This window comes from Nycticebus coucang, chromosome 4, assembly GCF_027406575.1.
Source record: "Nycticebus coucang isolate mNycCou1 chromosome 4, mNycCou1.pri, whole genome shotgun sequence".
In the NCBI taxonomy this organism is placed as follows: domain Eukaryota; kingdom Metazoa; phylum Chordata; class Mammalia; order Primates; family Lorisidae; genus Nycticebus; species Nycticebus coucang.
Window position 1 is genome coordinate 37239238 of NC_069783.1, and position 25283 is coordinate 37264520.

The window sequence follows — 25283 nt, forward strand, 5'->3', positions numbered from 1 at the left end:
TTTTGAGACAGAGTCTTACTTTATAGGCCCCAGTAGAGTGCTGTGACATCACAGCTCACAGCACCTCAAACTCTTGGGCTTAAGTGATTCTCTTACCTCAGCCTCCCAAGTAGCTGGGACTACAGGCACCTGCCACAACACCTAGCTATTTGTTGTTGCAGTTGTCATTGTTGTTTAGCTGGCTTGGTCTGGGTTCAAACCCGCCAGCCTCTGTGTATGTGGCCGGCAACCTAACCGCTGAGCTATAGCCGCCGAGCCAATCATATGCCTTTTAATTGGCATGCTACAGTGTATGGTTTTTCTTTTTTTTTTTTTCCTTTTATTTAGCACAGTGACATACGAGACAGGTTACTTTTTTTCATGTTTTTTACTCATCTGATCAGTTATTTTAGAGACTGATGGCCTGGGAAAACTCACTTGGTCCATCTGGGGAGTGGATACATTACAGGTGGCTCTATTTTCTTCCCTCCAGGACATGGAGAACAAGACATAAAAGGATGCTCATTATTGGAAAAAAGTATAGGATGGGCTTGGAAAGGAAAAGATCAGTGCAGAGTCTAGAGTAGCTAAACACGTCCACAAGATAAAAGATTGAAACGCATATTTGCAAGGCAAATATCTGCAATTTTAAACAATGTATAACTGTCTCTGGGCAAAGGAATAATCATCGGATTTGCTAAATCCACTGAAACCAGCTGATCTGATGACCTCAGTGCCCACATGGATTTAAATGAACTATTAGTGACAACTGTTTTTGAGAGGGCAACCCCCTTATGTGGGTCCTCTGATGGCAAAACTTCATTTATATACTTTTTTTTTTTTTTGTGGTTTAAAACAATGCACGTTTCTTTTCTTTTTTTTTATTAAATCATAGCTGTGTACATTGATATGATCATGGGGCATCCTTCACTAGCTTCACAGACCGTTTACCAAGTTTCACATATACCCTTGTAAGATGCACCGCTGGTGTAATCCCAACAATCCCCTTCCCTCTACCCACCTCCCCTGTCCCTCCCCTCCCTTTCCCCCTTCCCCCTATTCTTAGGTTGTAACTGGGTTATAGCTTTCATGTGAAAACCCTAAATTAGTCTCATAGTAGAGCTGAGTACATTGGGTACTTTCTCTTCCATTCTTGAGGTACTTTACTAGGAAGAATATGTTCCAGGTCCATCCATGTAAACATGAAAGAGGTAAAGTCTCCATCTTTCTTTAAGGCTGCATAATATTCCATGGTGTACATATACCACAATTTATTAATCCATTCGTGGATTGATGGGCACCTGGGCTTCTTCCATGACTTAGCAATTATGAATTGGGCTGCAATAAACATTCTGGTACAAATATCTTATTTGCATAAGTAAAATTATAAGCGGCAAGTTTGAAAATGTCCTTTTACAGAACCAGCTCTACCTTGCCTTTGGGTTTCTTTCCCCTCCAAGGGAAGGGAGCATACACATAGTTCACCCCCCATCTCCTGACCTATTCTTGCTCGAGACAATAGAAAGCCCATCTGGGTTGTGGTCCACTATCCACCTCCTCTTTTTTTTACCTCCTATATATTCAATCTTTTCAATATTGGCTTCCATCTTTACTAGTCCACTAAAAGGTTTTCTTTACCTTTCTTGACAGTTTTTGAAACCCTTGATACCTGCCTTCTTGAAATGTTCTTTTCCTCTGGCAGACACTGTGCTTCTTTGATTTTCCTCCGACTTTCTGGCTGCTCATTCTTAGATTTTCTTTTGATTCCCAGTTGCCCTCAGAATAAAGTCCAAACTCCTTAACACAGTTGACAAGCCCGTGTGTTAATGTGCCTTTACTTTTCTCGTCGGGTTTACCATTCTTACCCAACCGCTCTGATGCTCTTTCAGACCCTGCAGTTTGCTACATGGTCTGTGGCCTCTGGCCCTCCCCTTTCCCTCTACTTGTCTCCCTCTAACTCCTCGTCGCAGGTTGACTACTGCTCACCCTCCACATTCTCTAGACCAGGGCCTTGATGTGCACACTTTAATGTCATATTGATCAAATATTAAGATGAGATTCTGATTCAGCAGGTCTGGGGTGGGGCTTGAGATTCTGCAATGCTAAAGTGATGTTTCCCACGTGATGTAAATGCTGCTGATCATGGGCCACCCTGGACATTACAAGATACTAGAGAATATCCCTGACGTTATCCTTCCTGATATCCAGTCCTCCTCCCACCAAATCCAGGTCAAGTCTACTCTAATAGACTCTCATAGCATCCAATAGTTCCTCTTCTCAGCCGTCCATCCGTCCATTCGTCCATCCATCCTCCCCTCATCCATGCCAAGCACTGTTCCACATGGTGGATTATAGTAAGGAACAAAACAAAAACATCTGCCCTCATGGAGCCTTTGTTCTGAGGAAAGCAGACAATCAACAAGATCAGAAACATGTAGCATGTTAGACAGTGGAAAGTTAAGGCAAAAATTAGTGAAGAGAGATTGTAATTTTGAATAAATGACAGGTAAAGGCCTGAGAAAATGAGAAAATTTGCTTATGGACACCGAGGAAAAGAGAGGGAACAGCCAGTGCCGAGGTCTTGTGAGCATGACTAATATATTCAAGGATTAGCAAGTAGACCAGTGGGGCTACAGCAGAGTGAACAGGGAGACAATGGGAGGTGTGCTTGAAAAAATAAGTAAACAGGGGTGGGCACGCCTGTAATGCTAATACCCTGGGAGGCCGAGGCAGGTGGATTGCCTGAGCTCAGGAGTTTGAGAACAGCCTGAAACAAGAGTGACACCCCGTCTCTACAAAAATCCAGGCATCATGGCAGGCATCTGTAGTCCCAGCTACTTGGGAGGCTGAGGCAAGAGAATCACTTGAGCCCAAGAGTTTGAGGTTGTGGTTGCTGTGAACTGCAACACCACAGCACTCTACTGAGGAGGACAAACTGAGACTCTGAGACTCTGTCTCAAAAAAAACAACAAAAGGCTTGGCGCCCATAGCTCAGTGGTTATGGTGCCAGCCACGTGCACCAGGACAGGTGAGTTCGAACCTGGCCCAGGCCTCCTAAACAACAATGACAAAAACAACAAAAATTAGCTGAGTGTTGTGGCGGCCTGTAGTCCCAGCTTCCTGGGAGGCTGAGGCAAGAGAATCACTCGAGCCCAAGAGATTGAGGTTGCTGTGAGCTGTGATGCCACGGCACTCTACCGAGGGTGACAAAGTGAGATTCTGTCTCTAAAAAAACCCAAATAAACAAATAAAAAAAACAAAACCAAGAAAGTAAACAGTGGTCAGAGGTAGGGCATAGATATTCTATGTGGTCATTATAAAGACTTTGGCTTTTACACTGAAATGGGAAGGCAATGGCTAAGTGGTAGAGTCTGGTTTATATGTCAGCAGTATCCTTCTGTCTTCTCTCATTATGACCATCATCACCACTGTCACCACCATCATAGTTAAACAATAATCAAGCTTACACTATGCTAGCTAGTGCTCTAAGCCATTTATAAATATTAACTGATTCAGTTCTTACTGTAATCCTTAAGGAAAGTACCACTATCATATCTTTTTATAGCTGAGAAAATAGCAATTGTGACATTATAACATTATACTGTCATATTCCTTTTTTTATTATTTATTTATTTTTATTGTTGGGGATTCATTGAGGGTACAATAAACCAGGTTACACTGATTGCATTTGTTAGGTAAAGTCCCTCTTGCAATCGTGTCTTGCCCCGAAGGTGTGGCACACACCAAGGCCCCGCCCCCTCCCTCCTTCCCTCTCTCTGCTCTTCCTTTCCCCACCCCTCCCTATTCCTTTTTATTTTTTTTTAACTGCTCTGTCTTCCTTATGAAACAATAAAATCTGTGAGTTTGTTCCCAGTGCCTGTCTCACAGGAAGTGCCTAGTCCGTATCAGTGGAGTGAATGCTGAATGAAGCTTTCCTTTCTCTGCAGCCCAAGAGTCCAGACCTGTTCATGTAGGAGACAGCAACGTGAAGGGGATGATGGGTCCTGGTAAGTGGCTCTTCTGTTAGTTCTCTTTTCTTCTAGCAAATCCACTTTTCCCTCTTTCTTCCCTGCTTCCACTCCCTCAGTCCCAAACTAGGCATGAAAGAAATCAGGCAAGATGAAGCAGTGCAGTTACTAGGATTCTAAGATGTGTGCTTAGGTCAGGGACTCGTTTAAATCCAAGGAGAGAGAACGGCTGGGGATGCTGAAGACAAAATCAGTATTCTTGGTTCTTTCTGGCTTATTTCAATTACTAGTGAATTAATGTTTGCTAAAAACTCACACACAGGTGAGTGTAACACGACGTAAGTTTTCCCTGGATCACACACTGTGTAGATAAATTCAAAAGTTATTTAGGTAATTGACAATTCACCAGAATTTTGTAAATTATTTCATCTTTCCTCCCTCCTTTCCTTTTTCCTTTTTTTTTTTTTTGGCTGGGGCTGGGTTTGAACCCGCCACCTCCAGCATATCGGGCCAACACCCTACCCCTTTGAGCCACAGGCACCGCCCCTTCCTTTTTCCTTTTTGCAACTTACCCTTGGGGTCCTCAAACTGCGGCCCGCGGGCCACATGAGATGGTATGATTGTATTTGTTCCCGTTTTGTTTTTTTACTTCAAAATAAGGTATGTGCAGTGTGCATAGGAATTTGTTCATAGTTTTTTTTTTTTTTTTTGGCCGGGGCTGGGTTTGAACCCACCACCTCCAGCATATGGGACCAGCGCCCTACTCCTTGAGCCACAGGCACCGCCCATGGTTTTTTTTTTTTTTAAACTATAGTCCGGCCCTCCAACAGTGTGAGGGACAGTGAACTGGCCCCCTGTTTAAAAAGTTTGAGGACCTCTTCATGAGGGTCAAAGGGAAACACTGCAAAAGAAGACATTGTCTTTGGTCCCTTTCTCCTCGTCTTTCTGCATTCTCTTCCTAGTAGTGCTCCAGACACCTGGTGTGCTCACCTGAAAGGGAGCAGATATGAGGAGTCAGTGTATATTACTATAAGTCGGTATGATAAAAATGTGTCTTTGAGAGTTCCTTATTTAGTAGAGGCTAAACAGAGAGATGACCTTTTACAGTTATGGAAACTTTTAAATAGATACATTCAATTTTAAGTGATAGTTGTTCCCAAATAGGGGCATATTAGTTAAGAGTTAGTAGAAAATGCACATTTTTTTTAAAGTCAAATTTGGCAAGTGGTTTTTTGGTTTTGTTTGTTTTGTTTTGTTTCTTCGTTTGTTTTAGGAGTGAACCCAACAACTCCAGAAACAGAAGAAAACCTCAAGTCTTGCCTGTCGACTGATATCCCATCCAAGGGCCATCTCCCATCTGGCATGTGGAGGCAGCCTAAGGATGGTAAAGAATGGGGAGACGAATATGTCACAAAAGATCACCCAGATAAACTCAAGGAAGCTGGCCAAGGCAGACACAGCTCCCTGGAAAATGTTCTGTGTGAAACCTCTTTGGCCGGTAAGTCCCGAGGGGGATGCAGGTTGGTAGTTTGAAGAGTAGGATGTACAGAGCTTTGAACCTGGGCACCAGCAGCCTGGTGATTTAGATTCCGGGGACGTATGAGACAACCTAGACTCTGGTTTCCTTCTAAAGCCTATATACAGAGGAGGCAAAGGAACTGCCAGAGGCTACGTGGCCAGCTATGACTACCACCCTGAATCTGAGTGTTTGCGACATTCAGTAATGCAGGGCTTTGGAGTGGGGGGGTGGCATAGGTGGGTGGAGAAGGGGCAGAGTTTTGTCAACTATTTAGTCAGTGATGTGGAATCTTCAATACATGAATCTTTTATCCATAGTCTACAACTCAGATATCAAGCACTGTAGTAGAATCTGTCCTCCTTCCCTCCTTCCTTTCTTCCTTCTTCACATGATACATCATTACTGAACACTTACTGTGCACTTCCCCTCAACTATTTAGAGGAGAGGTAATTTTTAAAAATTATTTTTAGTTTTTATTATCAAATACTTGGAAAGTTAAATAGTCCTAAATGGTTTGTTATGAAGAGCAACAACCACTTTAAACTCTTTATTTTTTTTTTGAGACAGAGCCTCAAAGCTGTCGCCCTGGGTAGAGTGCAGTGACATCACAGCTCACAGCAACTTCCAACTCCTGGGGCTTAAGCGGTTCTCTTGCTTCAGCCTCCCAAGTAGCTGAGACCATGGGCGCCCACCACAACGCCCGGCTATTTTTTTGGTTGTAGCTGTCATTGTTGTTTGGCAGGCCCGCGCTGGATTTGAACCCGCCAGCTCAGGTGTATGTGGCTGGTGCCTTAGCCGCTTGAGCCACAGGCACCGAGCCTAAACTCTTTTGACAGTTTCTCCCAGTATTTGCTTCCATGTTTTGGGGAGTTTGGTTTGGAGAGGGAGAGCAGCCGGCCTGGGTGGGATCCGAGGTAATCCTTGGCTTCCATGATTTTTTATTAAAGTTTATTTTTTTCATAGCACTTTACTGAGGGTTAATTACACAGAGCAACATTCACAGAGCTTAAGTTGAAGCTCATTAACTTTTTACATGTGTATATCCTCTCTGACCATGACTGAGATCAAGATATGCAATATTCTTGATACCCTAGAAAGTTCTCTCATGAGCCTTTGCAGTCAAACCCACCCAGAGAATCATTGTTGTGACTTCTACTACCATTAATGAGTTTTGTCTGTTTTTGAACCTCATATAAATGGAATAATAGAATGTGTACTCTTTCATGCCTGGCCTCTTTCTCACAACATAATATCTTTTTAAGATTCATCCACGTTTTTGTATGTAATTCATTTGTTAATTCATTTCTTTTTATTAATCACAATGGATGAATTTACAAAATTTTTAAAAAGTCTATTTTCCTATTAACTGACAAATGTACCTGTAATGTTTCCAGTTTAGGGCCATTATGAATAAATCTGCAATGAAGATTCTTGCACGAATTTCTTTTTTGGATGGATGCCCTCATTGCTCTTGGTTATATACCTAAGAGTGGAATCTCTGAGTTATAGCTTAGGATGATTTTTAACTTTAAGAGAAATATCAAGCAGTTTTCCAAAGCGGTTGAGTAATGCTCTACTCATAGCAATGTACGAGAGCTCCAGTTGTATCACATCCTTCCTAATACTTGGTACGGTCAGTCTTTTTTTTTTAATTTATTTTTATTTATTTATTTATTTTTATTGTTAAATCTGTGTATATTAGTGCAATCAAGGGGTACTATGTGCTGGTTTCATATACAATCTGAAATATTCTCATCAAACTGTTCAACGTAGCCTTCATGGCATTTTCTTGGTACGTAGACATTTGTATTCTGCATTTAGTAAGTTTCACCTGTACCCATTCTAAGATGGACCGTAGGTGTGGCCCCACCCATTACCCTCTCAGTACGGTCAGTCTTTTTAATTTTAGCCATTATCATGGTGTATGCTGGTACCATTTTGTAGTCTAACACGTCGTCAACTGGCAGTTTTACACAGAAACTATCTGCGTGACTGGCTAACTCGCAACCAGTCAGCAATGTGTTAATTTGCACTTTCCTGCTGACTATTGATGTTGAGCATCTTTTTATATGTTTATTGGCTGTTCAGGTATCTTCTTTCATAAAATGCCTGCTAACTCTGCCCACCTCTTAAATTGTGTTGTCATTTTGTTATCTATTTGTAGGATTTTTAAATACATTTTAAATACATTTCGCATATGAATTCTTTTTTTTTTTTTTGCGAGACAGAGTCTCACTTGTTGGCCTCAGTAGAGTGCTGTGGTGTCATAGCTCACAGTAACCTCAAACTCTTGGGCTCAAGTCATCCCCTTGCCTCAGCCTCCCAAGTAGCTGACACTACAGGCACCCGCCACAATGCCTGGCTCGGCCTCCCAGAGTGCTGGGATTACAGGTGTGAGCCACCATGCCTGGGTTTTGCATAAGAGTTCTTTGTCAAATATATGTAATTGAGAATAATTGATTCCTGTCTGTGTCTTGCCTTTTCACTTTCTTTCTTTTTCTTTTTTTTTGAGACAGAGTCTCATTTAGTCACTCTCAGTTGAGTGCTATGGTGTCATAGCTCACAGCAACCTTCATTCAGCTCTTGGACTCAAGCAATTATCTTGCCTCAGCCTCCCAAGTAGCTGGGACTACAGGTGCCCACCACAACACCCAGCTATTTTCTGGTTATAGTTGTCATTGTTTAGCAGGCCTAGGCTGGGCTCAAACCTGCCACCTTCAGTGTATGTGGCTGGCATCCTACTCACTGTGCTACGGGTGCCGAGCCAGACTTACCTTGAATAAATTTTGATGTCTAGTGTGAGGAAGTAGTCCAGGCTCATTTTTATTTCCAGACAGCTATTTGCTTCAGCACCATTTACTGAAAATATCTTCCTTTCTCTGTTGAAGTGCATGGAGAAAATTGAGTGATCTTAGATAGGTGTCTTGTTTTAGACTTCTTGTTTTAGACAGTATCTTTCAATTATCAGAGAATTGGCATCATGATGATAGTAAGTCTTTCATTCAAAGACTGTGGCCTATCTCTTCATTTATATAGGTCTTCATGAATTTCTCTTAGCAATGTAACAGAAATTCTATTCTTTACATTTTTGTTTTTTTATTTTTTATTATTTATTTATTTTTATCCTGCTGAATCTTAGTTTATTATTTCTTTACACTTCATTCAAATTAATATGAGGGTACAATATTTAGGTTACATTGTTTTCACTTCCAGGGTTAAGTTCCATTTGTAGAAGAGCCCCTCACCCAGGGGGTGTGTTATACACCCCACCATGTGCCCATGAGGTGAGATCCGCCTCCTGCCCTCCCTTCTCCCACCATACGTCCTCCCCTCTTCCTCCTCCCCCTTTCCTCTACCCCCGAACTGGACTATAATAGTGTTTAATTGCTCGTAGGAACATGTAATTGTTCATATATTGATTTCATATTACTATGGAGTACATTGGATATTTAGCTTTCCATTCTTGTGATATTTCACTAACAAGAATGTAGGTGTCTGCCCTAGAGACCTCTGTCATTTTATTCCGCTGGCCCATTACCCTCCTGTCATCCTGGTACGTCCTAGGAATTCTCTTCATATTTCGCCTACATTAGATTCTTGTTGGTTATTGTTGTTGGTGGTTTTTTTTCATCTTCTGTGTCCTTTTCTTTCTTGATTTACTCATTTTTTTTGTTTTTGTTTTTAAATGTTCATAGTAGCTTTATTCCAAAACTGGCGGGGTCCTGCCCCAGGGGCAGGGTCCGCTAAGATCTATGGAACTGGCAGCGACTGACTGAAGAAATATAAAGTTAGAAACAGCGAAGAAAGAGACCTGAGACACAGAATAGAATTAAAGGTGGGAGCTCAGGAGTCCATTGACCATTTGTGGGATTCCAGCAAGGGCTTACTCCTTGTTTTGATGGAACACATCATCCAGTATCTTCCACATAATCAATAATTTGGCTGCATAGAAAATCATTTTTTCTTATCAGTTTGAAGCAATTGTTTCATTGTCTCCTAGCTTCTAATGCTGTATTGGAAAATCCAACACCATTCTGATACCCAGGTTTCTGTATGTACCTGATTTTTCTACCTGGTAACTTTAAGGATCTCCTCCTGAGGCGGCGCCTGTGGCTTAGTCGGTAAGGCGCTGGCCCCATATGCTGAGGGTGGTGGGTTCAAACCCGGCCCCGGCTGAACTGCAACCAAAAAATAGCTGGGCGTTGTGGCGGGTGCCTGTAGTCCCAGCTACTCGGGAGGCTGAGGCAAGAGAATCGCTTAAGCCCAGGAGTTGGAGGTTGCTATGAGCTGTGTGATGCCATGGCACTCTACCGAGGGCCATAAAGTGAGACTCTGTCTCTACAAAAAAAAAAAAAAAAAAGATCTCATCCTTATTCTTGGTGTGCTATAGTTTGACAGTGCTGTGGTGTGCCTTACAGTGATGGAAGTCTTTTGTTAATTATGCTGGGCACCATAGGCCCTTTTCTTTGCAAATACATGTTGTGGGGATGTCTTCTAGTATTAATTTGATAATGGGCTTGCATAATTTTCTTTCTTTTCTCTAAAACTTATACTAATTTGGTATTGGATCTCCTGGATTGATTTTCTGAACTGCTATCTCTTTCTCTTTGTTTTTCAATCTCTCTCTCTCTCTCTCTATATATATATATATATTTTTTTTTTTTTAGTTGAGGTGGTAGCTTTCTTTGACTTTATCTTCTACCCTTTTCATTTTTCCTTCCTTTTTAAAAAATTCTTAAGTTTTAATTTTTTTTTTTTTTTGTAGAGACAGAGTCTCACTTTACCGCCCTAGGTAGAATGCCATGAAGTCACAGGACTCACAGCAACCTCCAGCTCTTGGGCTTCCGTTATTCTCCTGCCTCAGCCTCCCGAGTAGCTGGGACTACAGGCGCCTGCCACAATGCCCGGCTATTTTTTTGTTGCAGTTCAGCCAGGGCTGGGTTTGAACCTGCCACCTTCGGTAAATGGGTCTAGCGCCCTACTCACCAAGCTACTGGCGCCACCAGTTTCTCCTTTTTTTCTTTTTGGACTCTCCTCTCTTAAAAAAAATATATAAGCATCCTGCAATTGTTATTATATGCTGGAATATATTTCTTATATGTCTTTAATGATATTAACATTAAGATTTAAAAATTACTTCCTTTGTATCATTGTCTCTGTATCTTCAAGGTCCCCCCTACTTTAAAAAAAAAGTTCATGCATTTCCCTTCCCTTCCCTTCCCTTCCCTTCCCTTCCTTTCTTTTCTTTCTCTCTTTCTTTCCTTTCTCTCTCTCTCTCTCTCTCTCTCTCTCTCTCTCTCTCTCTCTCTCTTTTCTTACAGATTCTCACACTGTGGCCCTGGGTAGAATGCCGTGGCATCACAGCTCACTGCTGTCTCAAACTCTTGGTCTTAAGCGATCCTCTTGCTTCAGCCTCCCAAGTAGCTGAGACTACAGGCGCCCACCACAACACCCGGCTATTATTTTTGTTGTTGCAGCCATTATTGTTGTTTAGCTGGCCCGGGCGGGGTTCGAACCCACCAGCCTCAGTGAATTTGGTTGGCGCCGTAACCACTGTGCTACAGGCGCCGAACCTTACTTTTCTTTCTTTTATGGTAAAAAGCTATATTCACATATCCGAGCATCCTTAGCTAATTATTTACATGTAAGAGAGAACCCTCACCCCAAACCCTGGAAATTTTGTATTGGCCAAGCTCGTTTTACATGGGTTTCATTAAAGGCAGGTTAATCAAGTAGCTAATTACCTTTTTGATAGGTGACTTCTTTATGTCAGTGTCTATAAGCTATAGTTCAAGTTCTCAACTGGAAGACTGTCCACTCTGCTGCCTGAAGAGTTCACGCCTAGCTGCTGGCATTCTGGGACCTGTAGGGGAAAGGGGCTGAGCGAAGTCTCGCTTCTCAGTATGCAGTGAGGGTACTTGTTTTCATTTCAGTGTCTCAACCCTCTAGTTTGTCTGAAGGCTTTATTTGGAGACCAGGGCTTCTCTAGTTTCATTTTTCCTGTTTCCCATGGGATGAAAGTGAGGAAGCCAATTGGCACAGGAGTAAGAATCTGCAGGTTCAGTTTCGCCTTATGTTGACCTTTTTTTTGAGACAGAGTCTTGCTCTGTTGCCAGGGCAAGAGTGCAGTGGTGTCATCAGAGCTCACAGCAACCTCCAATTCCTAGGTTCAAGCAATCTTCCTGCTTCAGCCTCCTGAGTATCTGGGACTACGATGCTCACCACTGTACCCAGCTATTTTTTTTTGAGAGGGGGGCACAATGCTGCTCAGGCTGGTCTTTAGCTCTTGGGCTCAAGCTATCCTCTTGCGAGTGGCCTCTCAAAGTGCTAGGATTACAGGTGTGTGCAACCTCTCCTGGCCACATTTCCACTATTTCTCCTGTTTTCAGCAATGTCCCTTCTTTCCGCTCTCTGTGGTGCCTGGCATCTCTACTTCTTGAGCTAATCAGCTGCTTCTCAGCACATTCCCTGTCTGCAGATGGGAAGACCAAGGTTTCATGCCCTTCACTCTGCTGAGTGAATTATTGTACCTCCATTCTACTTTCCATCTTTTTTTTGTCGTTGTTGCCCTCAGTAGAGTGCTATGGCATCACAGCTCACAGCAACCTCAAACTCCTGGACTCAACCTCAAACTCATTGCCTCAGCCTCCCCAGTGGCTGGGAGGACAAGTGCCCACCACAACACCCAGCTATTTGTAGAAGCGGAGGGGTCTTGCTCTTGTTCAGGCTGGTCTCGAACCCATGAGCTCAGGCAATCCACTCGCCTCGGCCTCCCAGAGTGGTAGGATTACAGGCATGAGCCACCGCGCCTGGCTACTTTCCATCTTCCAAATGGGGCAGTGCCTGTGGCTCAAAGAATAGGGTGCCAGCCCCATATGCCAGAGGTGGTGGGTTCAAACCCAGGCCCTGGCCAAAAACTGCAAAAAAAAAAAAACAAAAAAACTTGCTGATGGTTCTTTTTATTGCTTTTCATACCCTTTTGTTGCTTTTTATTATTTTCTATAATTTAATAGGATTTGGATAAGAAATAGTTAACAAAAATTTTCTTTTTGGTTTGTTTTTAAAGCTAAAAGACAAACTGTGGCTCTAGAACTGCTTGAATCTGAAAGAAAATATGTCATTAACATCTCTCTGATCCTGAAGATAAAGGCAACATTCCAGGGGTCAGATGGAAAGAGGAATTCCAAGGAGAGAAGGTATCCATGTATTCATTGCCTTTGCTTTTCAGATTGATTAGGATTTAAGGTAAGTTGCTTATTGTTTCCACTTTGGGAATTCTGGGGCCTATAAAGAGTTCCAGACTTTTAAAAAGAGAATAGGTAGTGATGGCAGGTGTCTTAGTCCATTTTGTGCTGCTATAACAGCATACCACAGACTAAATTGTAAAGAACAGAAACTTATTCTCTCATGGTTCTGAAGACTGAGAAGTTTAAGATTAGGGCATCAGCATGTTCTGTTTCTGGTTCCAAGATGGTGCCTCCTTGTGGAGTCCTCTGGAGAGGAGGAATGTAGTGTCCTCTCATGGTAGAAAAGCAGAAGACAGCAGGAGAGCCCACTCCCTCCTGCCTGTACTATAGCAGCAACAACCCATTCATGAGGGTGGAGCTCTCACGACCTAGCACCTCTCATTGTTATTTATTTATTTTTGAGACAAAGCCTCACTTTATCGCCCTTGCCCTTGGTAGGTTGCTGTGGTGTCACAGCTCACAACCTCAAACTCTTGGGCTCAAGTGATTCTTTTGTCTCAGCCTCCAGAATAGCTGGGACTACACACACCTACCACAGCACCCAGCTATTTTTTTTTGGGGGGGGGTCCCTGTTCTGGCTCAGGCTGGGACCTCTCAATACTTATTATTGCATAATTAAGAATTATTTTGGGCAGTGCCTGTGGCTCAGTGAGTAGGGCGCTGGCCCCATATACTGAGGGTGGCGGGTTGGAACCCAGCCCTGGTCAAACTGCAACAAGAACAAAAAAACAGCCGGGCATTGTGGCATGCACCTGTAGTCCGAGCTACTCCGGAGGCTGAGGCAAGAGAATTGTCTAAGCCCAAGAGCTGGAGGTTGCTGAGAGCTGTGACTCCACGACACTCTACCGAGGGTGACAAAGTGAGACTCTGTCTCTAAAAAAAAAAGAATTATTTTACTGTAAAATAGAGGGTTAGGCTTATAACACATGAATTTTGGGGGACACATTCAGGCCATAGCAGTAGGGAACCCCTGGCCTTGAAAATCAAACTTTAGATTTTCAACAGGTAAGAAAATGAGTATAGTCTGCTGGGTCTTTAGTGTCTCCAACATGTCTGTTGAGAATAAATTTTGCAGCAAGGGAGACATTGTTCTCTGCTGCTGTCTGCCCATCTCCATGGTTCACAGGTCTCATAGAGGAACAAGGGAATGGATGTTGTAGTTGGAAATAGTAAGAGACTGTTAGGTAAACGATATAGGGGTGATATAACTCTGGACTTGGAACTTTCTTATTATTTGTTCAGGCAATCTCATAGAACTAGGCGAGAGAGAGAGAGAGAGAGAGAGAGAAAATGAATGAGAGATGAGAGAGGGAGAGAATGTATGTACCTGTGTTGTGGGCAACGCTTGTGAAGGGTCTGCCATATTGTAAGGGCACACTTACACAACACTCCCACTCTACATCTGTTCATAGTCTTTAGATTTTTTTCTGCCTAGGAAAAAATCAGAAGGAAGGAGAAAAGTACAACTTAGTGAAAAAACTTGTGTAATGAAGATGTAATAATCCAGAATAAATGAGGAAAAGGCCAACCCAAACATATGGAAAGTCTTCCTTATAGACTGTTATGGATAAATGTAGCATTATTACTTTAAACCTTCTTTCAGTTAATGTACATACATTATGAATCTACCTAAGGAAGCCCCTAATTATGTTTTCCTGCTCTTACTAGTCCCCTAAATCTACTTGACTTTGAGGCTGCCACAATATATACCCTGTCCCTAAAACACAATGCTCCTCCCATCTAAATGACTAAGGCATTACAATAGCCAGGCATTGTGGCAGGCACCTGTAGTCCCAGCTACTTGGGAGGCTGAGCAAGAGAATCGCTTAAGCCCAAGACTTTGAGGTTGCTGTGAGCTGTGATGCCATGGCACTCTACCCTGGGTGAAATAGTGAGACTCTGTCTCAAAAAAAAAAAAAATTATTATTTTACTGGGTGGTGCCTGTAGCTTGGTGGGTAGGGTGCTGATCAGATACACCTAGGCTGGTGGGTTTGAACCAGGCCCAGGCCAGCTAGACAGCAATGACAACTGCAACAACAACAACAACAAAATAGCTGGGCATTGTGGTAGGCACCTGTAGTCCCAGCTACTTGGGAGGCTGAGGCAAGAGAATCACTTAAACCCAAGAGTTTGAGTTTGCTGTGAGCTGTGACAGCACAGCACTCTACTGAGGGCAACATGGTGAGACTCTGTCTCACCAAAAAAAAAAAAGAATTATTTCACTGTAAATACTGTAAAATAGAGGTAAGCAAAATAAAAAGCATCAAGAACAGAAAGGGCAGTGTGACACAGTTAACGCTGTGACCAACAGAGGTTCTGGACTCACTTTCCCTTCTCTCAATGGCTACCCAGATTCTCACTGGTCCTTCCTTCCCCATCCAGCCATTGGATTCTCCCTTCTAGACACTCCAGTCCAGCTGGTATCATCCTTCCAGCTGCACCTTCAGGCCTTTGGAAAGTCTCTATGGCCTCTAACCATCTTTCCATTGCCAAAGACCTGCTCAGTTTACATTATCTGTTCTTGATCTCTGAAAATTTGGAGTATGGGGGGAAGGGTGGGAAAAGAGAAAGGGACAGTTATTTACTCTGACAGATAGTAGTCAGGCTCTCTGCTAAACACTAGATTTATAATTTCTTGAAATCCTCGCCAAAAGCCTGTAAAACCTACCTTACAGATGAAGAAACCAAGGTCCAGAGGAAGTTTAAAGCCACATAGCCCATTAGTGCCAGAATTCAAATGCAGACCCCTGTGACCCTGTACCTTAGGCTCATTGATAAACAGCAACAGTTTTTCAGGGAGCCAGATGCGTAAATTTCTGCCTCTTTCTATTTCAAAACTCAGGCTTCTCTTTTGAACAGCCTATAATTTTTACTTCAGATCATCTAGTCAAGTAAGGACGCTTGCTGAATAGTCAGGCCCTTTATTACGCTTGCTGTTGCTTCCTGTTTTTCTAATATATTTTGTCATGAACCATCACTGGAAGGAATAGCTCTCTCTCTCAACTCATACAAGATTAAAGAAATTAAAGCCATCATATAATTCTCAACGAAAGTAAGATAATAGTTCATCATATTTGTGATAGTGCTGTTCATGTCAGTTATTTGCTAAGCTAACCCTCTTTTTTCTAGTCATAGACCCAGCAGAAGAAGCTTTCAACCCAATGCTCTTTGCTAGTACAAAATATGAAGTCTCTGGTTCTGAGTTTGGCCGAGTTTTTTTTTTGCAATTTTTGTCTGGGGCTGGGTATGAACCTGTTACCTCCGGCGTATGGGACTGGTGCCCTACCCTTTTGAGCCACAGGCGCCACCCCAATGTTGCCATCTTTTTGCCCTAGGATTAGCATTTCATTGTCTTCCTGTACTCACTATATCTCTTCTAGTCTCTAAGCTTTCCTGAAATCTGTGTGTGTGCTTTAAATAGACCAACTGAATAATGAAATACAAATCAGAAGGAGATTACTGCTTTACTCCATTGGTATTTTTCTCCAGGCAAAGATGAAAACACATTTATTATTTATTTTGTATTGTAAATGTACAATATAAACTTATATTAAATATAAATTTTATATTTAATTTGATCATTCACTGCCTTTCCATCACAAACCACAAGCCCCAGCACTTTCTACCCTGTTGGAAAGTAAACCCTTTGCAACTACAACTGGACACTCAAACTTGAGTTACCACATCTTCTCTCTCTCTCTTTTTTTTAATGTGGCCGCCGCCCTAACCACTGAGCTACAGGCACTGAGCATTTTTTTTTTCTTTCTGCAGTTATTGTTGTTTAGTTGGCCGAGGCTGGGTTCCAACCTTCCAGCCTCGGTGGATGTGGCTGGTGCCTTAACCACTGTGCTACAAGCACTGAGCCTGCCACATCTTCTCCAACCTGTAAAATAGTGAACCGCTCAAGAGCCTCCTCAGCTTGTTTCAAGCCAGCCATGCCCTCGATTGAAAGGGCTGGAAGGTGCAGGGCACACACTGCCAGATGAAGCCAGGGCAGAACTATGGGTTAATGTCCACTGGTGGAAGGATCACAGATGTTGGAGTTCTGGGCTTTTTCTTTTCTTCTTTTTCTTTTTCTTTTTGGTCTGACTCACCCAAATAGAGCTATAACCCTAAGATCAAACAGGTCTTTCTGAACACTTGAGGAATGGAGCAATGGTCAGCTGGGCAGGGTTACCAGTTAGCCTGATAAGCTGAACTCCAGCGCCACGTCCATCAAGAACTCAACAAGCTTTGAGCTGCAGACCACCACCAGGTGGCGCATGTTTAATTATCCGCGCAGCTGAAGCTCAGGAGTTACTTTGGCTTACAACTGGACTGGCAAGAACTAAGTTATTAATTTGAAACTATAACTGGATTTTCCTTCATTGCTTTTAGTATATTTCCCTTACTATTTAAGTATTTATTGTTGGGAGTTGAAAGAACTTTGAAGCCTTTAGAAAGAATAAACTATTCATGTTGTCATAAGTTCATTCCTTGAGAGGAAGAGAAAAAGCTAAGCCCTTAGTGCTTTTGTCTTCGTGAAAATTTGCTTCTTAGAGTCAGACTTGGTGGCAGGTGAAGAGTGAAATGGGTTAAGTGTATCTATACTTCTTGTCTTCCTTCTCCCTCTGCTCTCCATCTCCTGATTTCAGACTCCTCCCCAGCTTCAAGGAATATCTTTATTAATTTTTTTATGTTTATAGCTTATTTTCAATATTTAATACAGAACCTCCAGTAGGTCATTGCTTTTCATATAACTTATGTCCTTCCACAACACTAGATGAGCCTTCTGTGACCCCACACACAGAAGGGGGGTGGGTCTTAAACATTTACTCCAACAGACAGTCCAGGAAGATGTTTGTGCCAGCTTTCCAACTCTCCAAGTATATTGGTCACAATGTAGTAGAAGGTGGCTTTCTAGAAAGAAGGGGGGAGGGATGAAAGGACAGAGAGAGAGGAAAGAGAGAGAAGAAGGAAGGAAAAGAAAGAAAAGCAATAATCCCAGACATGGCACATATCTATGTGGACAACCCATCACAAAGTCAGGTCTTACCATGCTACCCTAACACCTTTCAGTGTCATACCAGGAATAGCACCCAAAGTCATTTATAGCCTGTGGGTAGGAGGAAATCTTTCAGACCTAGATCTTTTGCTGCTATAGCATTTCATTCTTATAGTTGTACTTCCCCCCATCAGGTTTCCGATCTTCTCCAGGAGTGTCTGGCCACCCTCCAGATCCCCTCTGATCTGGACAGGGACTGCTTAGGACTTTTGACCTACCGTTCCATTCATAAGAGTTCAGAGCAAGAGGCCTTGCCTCTTGTGCCATGGATCAGCTTCACACGCCTGCAGACTCTAGGCACAGAAGGTGGAGGGAGTGGAAGATGGGAGCGGAGGGTTTCCCTGCATCTTTTAGTAGAGGCAGTGAATGCTGTTCTGGTATGTGTCTCCTTTCTACACTATAGTCACAGGGGTGATTTTGTTTTGCTTGGAAATGAGTTGGAGAAAACCTCCTATCACTCTGGTGTTCTTCCTGCTATTCTACCAAAGGTCTGCTTGTTGTCAAAGCATCCCAATTGTCCCCCAATTTATTCTAGGTAGGCCCGGGGGAAATATTTATATAAGTTCATGCTGTCCATGACAAGCAGGCAATCTCTTTTATCTTTGTCAAGCTTGTGGTGTTGGAAGCACAAGGAAAGTTACCTTCAATTGCCCCAAGTCACCAAACTGGAGCTGAAAGTCTTGCTGCAGCCCAGCGAAACTCCTTTTCTGTTTGCTTCTTTCTTCCCCCTTCCAGTAGGACTCTGGTCACCTCACCCTTCTCCATCTGCTCTCCCTTCCTCTTCCCCCCACAATTTTCTATCTGTCCTTTCTGCCCCACCCTTCTTGGATTTCTCTCTTCTCTTCAATTTCTCTGAGAAAATAAGGCACGTTGAGAGCCAGAGGGGAGGGATGTTAAGTGAGGGGGAAGATGCTCTATGAAATTCCAGGGAGGATTAGGCCTGGCCAGTAGCCTCCTCAGGAAGGCTACTAAGGAGCCCAGTATTCCTTGCCCAATATTCTTCTTAGAAACTGAAGGAAAGGCAAAAAGAGACCCTCTCAAAACCCCCAGCTCCCTGTACTTCTACCCTGTTTCCCCGAAAATAAGACAGTGTCTTATTTTAAGGTGTGCTCCCAAAGATGTGCTAGGTCTTATTTTCAGAGGACATCTTATCTTTCCTGTAAGTAGGTCTTATTTTTGGAGGATGTCTTATTTTCAGGGAAACAGGGTAGTTGCCAACTTTAAACAAATTTTCCTGCTTATCTAAGTAGGAGTCTCTTACCCAGTAGCTGAGAATGACCAAGTGCCACTTTAGTGCTGCCGTCTATAACACTAATCAAAATAGACTAATTTGCATACCAAACAGGAATAAGTTTAAAACATAGACAATGATATCCCTTAGTTTAATCCACTGCTTGTTATATAAATGACAGTGTAGTAGGTTAGCTTTAATAGGACATTCAAGTGATGTGGCCTTTTTAGTTCAGTACATATTTGTATAGAGGCCAGCAGTAAAGGGGGCTTTGTATAGTCTGAGCAAATCTACTATGAGGTCTACAAGGACAAGCTTCTTTAAATGCAGACCTGTAGCAGAGTATTTTGTGTGGCTGGGAAAATTGGGCCCTGCTGCATGTATTCTCATAGGTTATGTTCTTCCTACGCCTGGTTTGTGTGATTCTCTCTACTCTGTTTCAAGCCTCTTCCCTGGCTCTTTACGGTACCTTGTCCAGCAGCACCTGGATTTGCTTCATGCACTGCAGGAAAGGGTCCTGAAGTGGCCACGCCAAGGAGTTCTTGGAGATTTATTCCTTAAGTTAACAAACGATGAGGTAAGTAAGCGCCCCCTTCCCCATAAACTGAAATTGTGTAGATCTCTGTCTCATTTGCCCACTTCTTTTAACAGAGAGTCAGTGAATTTCAGAGCTAGAGGAACCACTGAGATCTAGTCTAACCTCCTCATTCTCCTTACAGACAATGGAATAAGGTTTGGAGAGATGAAAAAACCCTGCTGAAATCACCTAGCTAGCTACTGGAGATCTGTGACTCCAGATCTATTGTACTATGTCTGCTTGTCTTATATATGTATATATATTTTTGTATGCATATAAACACACTGCATATATACACACACAAACATATAAATATATGAGAATTTGTACATTCCTTAGAGATTTCTTAAAATGTGATGGGTCGTTATTGCCTGGAATATCTTTTTGTTTTCCCTTTCTAGAGAAAATGTATTAAATTTTAAAGTCTCTATGGTGATCTACAAAGAAAATAGGATCCAAGCCATAGGTTGCAAACTTAAATGCCTGCAAGGCCAGTGACATGAATGAGCGAAGTGAACACGGTATGGTCTGGCCGGAGGTGTGCAGAAGTGGCGTACAGATGTTGTCCTGAAAGAATAGCTCCTCAGCTGCATCCAATTATTATGCAAGAAAAAGGGACTAGAGTTGCTAGATCTTTTGATATTTTAAGGAAAGCTGGAATTTTCTCACTTTTAAGGCATTGCATGAGCTAATTATAATTGGTCTGCCAGCTATTTTTTGCCCGTAATCAATTTCTGTATACCAATGATTCTCAAATGTGGGTAATGATATAAATTTAAAAATTGTTTGCTTGTGTAGATTAGAGTGGATGTAACGCCATTCCTGTTATGTCCCTTTTACTCATTCATGTTCAGTATGCTTTCTTGAGCTGAAATTTATTATATCTGTGAGGGATATAACTGAAAGCTGAGAACGATTTTCCTCAGTGGATAAAGACTAGGTGAATATGCAATTGTAGAAAATGTGAGAACCACTGGTCTAGGTATGTAAGGTAGATTGGGCAAAGTGCCTTCATGTAGATGATTGAAATGAAAAGGAATTACTAAACAAAGTAGGCATTAGATTAATTCATAATTGAAAAATAATTTTTCAACTTACATGATCTCTCTTCCCTTGATTTATTATTTCGCTTTCTCTTATTAAAGCAGGACTATTGAATTTTGATCCCCAAGCTGTAAGAATGTTTACCTTAAAATCAAAAAGGTTTTTTTTTTTAATTTTAATTTTTATTATTTTTTAAGTCTTGTTGCCCAGGCTGGAGTAGAGTAGTACAATCATAGCCCACTGTAGCCTTAAAATCCTGGGCTCAAGCAATCCTTCCACCTCAGCCTTTGGAATAGATGGGACTGCAGGTGTGTGCCACCATGCCTGGATAATATTTTACATTTTTTTTGGTAGGGCATGGGGTCTTGCCACATTGCCCAGGCTGGTCTCAAACTCCTACCCTCAAGAAATCCTCCTGCCTCAGTCTCCAAAAGTGCTGGGATTACAGGCGAGATCCACCTTGTCCAGCCCTAAAAGATTTTTTAAAAAGATGAATAAAAAACCCCCCAAATATATTAAATAAAGAACACATTAAATGAAGGATTAAGATAAACTCTGCATAGTACTCCTTTTTGATATATATTGCTGTATAAAAAATTATCATTACTGTTTTCAGGTTCTTACCACGCATTTTTGTGTTTGTTTTTAAGAATAATTTCTTGGATTATTATGTTGCCTACTTGAGGGACCTGCCTGAATGCATCTCATTGGTTCATGTGGTCGTTCTGAAGGAGGTAAATTAACTCTGTGTATGTGCTGTGCTCTGTTGGCACATGTTATCCTTGTGATGTTGCTCCTCATGCACTGTGAGCTTGTTTTCCAGGCTAGAGAATGGCCTGAACAGAACCACTGACACTCCTACTTGCAGTTAAAGGAACCCACTCAAGGTCAGGGTGATTGTGATTGTCCTGGCCCTGCCTTACTGACCTCTATTCCATTTCACTGGACAGACTTCACGTATGGACAAACTAAACAGGTGTCTGATGCAGAGATCTTCAGGCTGCAGCCTGTGTGCTGTATGTGGTGGGGATATTTTAGGCTCAGAAGATATGAATCTGAATTATGAAACTCAAGACATCCTTTGTGAGTTTATAAGAGCTTAAGGTGGCTCTAGTGATCTTGCTTTAAGATTGCTACTGTGGTGATATATTAAGTACTCAATAAGCACATAAACATATACATATACACCAATTTTAGTTACTTTAGTTGCACTATTTTGATACTATTTTGGAGAAAATAGTATCAAAAATCTCAAAGCTGAGTTAATCAAGTTTCACAAGAGATAGGGAGCTCTGTCTCATTAACTTTCTACTTCAATGCCCACTACTACCAACTCAGTATAATGCCTACCTCATGTTAGCATTCACCAAATATCTGGGAAAGAGAAAGGAAAAGAAGGAAACAGGAAGGACATGGAGAAGGCCCAACATGTTATCTGCTGCCTGGTCAATCTTACTCCCTTCCCCACTCTCATGAGGTTCTGATCCACTCTTAGAGTGTATTTGTATACCATTGTAATGATTACAAATGGTATACAAATGATCCAGTTGTTGGAGAACCGTAATGAATTCGTCCATCTCAAATACAATTTATTGAGTGCCTTCTTCTGCCTAGCACTATGCTAAGATGAGGGGAAGAGAAGATAGTCTGGGAAATTTGGGTGGATACAAAGAGAGTATATGATGTTATCAGGTACCAGCCTCAACATGCTATGGATTCCCTTCCAGTGATTTGGTGGGCAGGAGGCCATCAGAAAATCGGAAATAATAGGCAAGAAATAAAGAAATAGTTTTTAAAGCAGTGGAGATTCAGGAGACAGCATACCTATCTTTGTGAGGCTTCCAGAATGCCACCCGAATACCAGGCTAGCTCTGTATTTATTTCATACATCAGTGTTTCAATCATAAATCTCATGAAGGTAAGGCAAACAAACAATCCCATCATGGTTCTTGCTGAGCTGCGTTTCTTTAACTAAACTATTTCTTTAACTAACTACATTAATTGTATGGATTTACTTTTTACTTTTACTATTTTAAGGAATTTATGATCTCAATACAGTTTGGATAGCAAAACAGTCCAGGAGCAGGACGTCAGAGAAATATACTAATTAGACCAAGCTCGTAAATCACGAAAGTGATTTTTTTTTTTTTTTTTTTTTGAGACAGAGTCTCAAGCTGTTGCCCTAGGTAGAGTGCTGTGGTGTCACAGCTCATAGCAACCTCAAACTCTTGGGCTTAAGCAATTCTCTTCCCTCAGCTTCACAAGTAGCTGAGACTACAGGCTCCTGCCACAATGCTCAGCTATTTTTTGTTGTTGTTGCCACTGTTGTTTAGCTGGCCGGGGCTGGGTTCCAACTGGCCAGCCTCGGTGTATGTGGCAGGTGCCCTACCCACTGAGCTATGGGCACCACCCACAAAAGTGATTTTTTAATACCCTGAAAGCCTTATGTGCAGACAGACAGACTCCCCTGGCCAAACCAAGGTGACACAAGAAAGGAGATATTTCATCTCTTTATCTGGTCCAGAGCAATTCTTGCTGTGTTCAACAAGTTTAAACATTCTACATTCCCAACTCCTTAAAATAACTCTCCTGGAGCAAGCAGCCTCACCTTGGCAGAAAGCCTCTGCAGCTTGCAGCCACAGCAGCGGTAGAGCACTGCTGGGGGAAGGGGAAGTTACAGCAAGACCACCTTCAGAATCTTAAAGGGACAGGTCTCCTTGGTGCTTTGCACTGAAATTAAGGTTCCTCTTGAATCACTTATCTCCTTTTGTCCATCCTCTGTAATCATATCCCTAATTTAATTCCTAATCTACTTACAACTAATAATTGAATATTGGTTTCAAGCTTATAAAATCATTATTACTATTGGTGGCGCCTGTAGCTCAGTGGGTAGGGCCACATACACCAAGGCTGATGGGTTCAAACCTGGCCCAGGCCAGCTAAACAACAATGACAACTTCAACAAAAAAAATAGCCAGGCGTTGTGGTGGGCACCTATAATTCCCAGCTACTTGGGAGGCTGAGGCAAGAGAATGGTTTAAGCCCAAGAGTTTGAGGTTGCTGTAAGCTATGAGCACTCTACTGAGGGTGACATAGTGAGATTATGTCTCAAAAAAAAAAATCATTTTTGCTATTAATGCAAGCACATCAAGATATGACTCTTCCCTTAAGCATTCCCACATGTACTCTGCAGATGTCCTCCTTTCTGGAGTAGAGTTGTTTCCTTGTTAAGTCCCTGAATATGTGGCCTCTCTGTTGAGAGAGCAATGCTTCATGACAATCTCTGGCAAGAAAGTACTTTGGTAGTAAACCCTTCCTACTCTGTAGGACAGACTCTGGGGTTCTGCTTCAAGAACTAGAGGGACATTGAAGAGTGACTTCACTTTTCTTTCATGCAGGGTGATGAAGAAATTAAATCTGACATCTATACCCTGTTTTTTCACATAGTCCAACGCATCCCTGAGTATCTGATACACCTGCAGGTAGGCATGGCTGGGCAAGTCACCAAACTTATGTTCATGCTAAACTAGTGTTTTTGGTTTCTAACTAAGAAATACTGTAAAGGATCAAGGAATGATTAATATTTCTAAGAAATGTTTATATGGCTTAGATTGCTATGATTACCCCCATCCCATTATACCCTGTGGTATGAGCTAAAGTCTCTGTTTCTGAAAATGTGGAGCTCCTTTTGCCTACCTTTTTTTTTTTTTTTTGAGACAGAGTCTCATATTGCTGTCCTCGGTAGAGTACCATGGCGTCATAGCTCACAGCAACCTCTAACTCTTGGGCTCAAGCAATCCTCTTACCTCAGCCTCCCAAGTAGCTGGAACTACAGGCACCCGCCACAACACCTGGCTATTTTTTAGAGATGAGGTCTTGCTCTGGCTCAGGCTGGTCTCAAACCTGAGAGCTCAGGCAATCCATCCACCTTGGCCTGCCAGAGTTCTGGGATTACAGGCATGAGCTACCACTCGAGGCCCCTTTTGCCTACCTTTGAAGTTCTATCTTTATATACCAGCAATTTCCACCTCTGCCCATTCAGGATCTTTCTATAGCTACTCTTGCTAGATCCTGAGCATCTTATTCAGCCCCTTCCACTTTGGTTCTACAGCAATCTAAATGCCACCTATTGGTATCTCAGTATCTATCTAACCTGCCCACTTAACTGTTATCCTGAACGCCTTCTTTTTTTTTTTATTTATTTTTTTCAATTTCAGTTTTCTTGTTCATTCTTCTTTGTTTGAAGTACTCCTTTTTTGTTGATTTTCTTCCTCCTCTGGCGGTGCTGGCTGTTTTTGATGTTGTTAGTAGAGACGGGGTCTTACTCCAGCTCACTGCTGCTCATACTGGTCTTGAACCTCTGAGCTCAGACAATCCACCCGCCTCAGCCTCCCACAGTCCTGGGACTACAGGCATGAGCCACCACGCCCGGCCCTGAATGCCTTCTTTTAGCTTAAATCTAAGGTTCTACCATACAATGGTTATGTTTTATGTCATAGAAGAGGCATGAAGAAGCTGATGAGCTGACTTCTTCACACCTTTTTCCTACAGGGCTTATAGCATCTTGGAGGAAGTAGAGTTGAAAGAGAGGCTCAATAGTCCCTTTTCTTCCCAAAACCCACCTGTTCTGGTCTAATTGCTGAGTGGTCTTCTTAAGTAATTCAGTGAAAGCA

The 25283-nt window shown here is 42.2% G+C and overlaps 1 protein-coding gene across 1 annotated transcript in view; it reads left to right on the plus strand.

Moving 5' to 3' along the window:
* The window catches only part of ARHGEF33 (Rho guanine nucleotide exchange factor 33), an 86349-nt gene that overhangs the window by 42838 nt on the left and 18228 nt on the right, over positions 1-25283 (plus strand). The window contains exons 8-13 of the mRNA XM_053587744.1: positions 3927-3986; positions 5221-5445; positions 12533-12662; positions 19434-19566; positions 21261-21344; positions 24009-24092. Coding sequence (XP_053443719.1) covers positions 3927-3986; positions 5221-5445; positions 12533-12662; positions 19434-19566; positions 21261-21344; positions 24009-24092 — 716 coding nt within the window. The remainder of the gene's footprint in view (positions 1-3926; positions 3987-5220; positions 5446-12532; positions 12663-19433; positions 19567-21260; positions 21345-24008; positions 24093-25283) is intronic.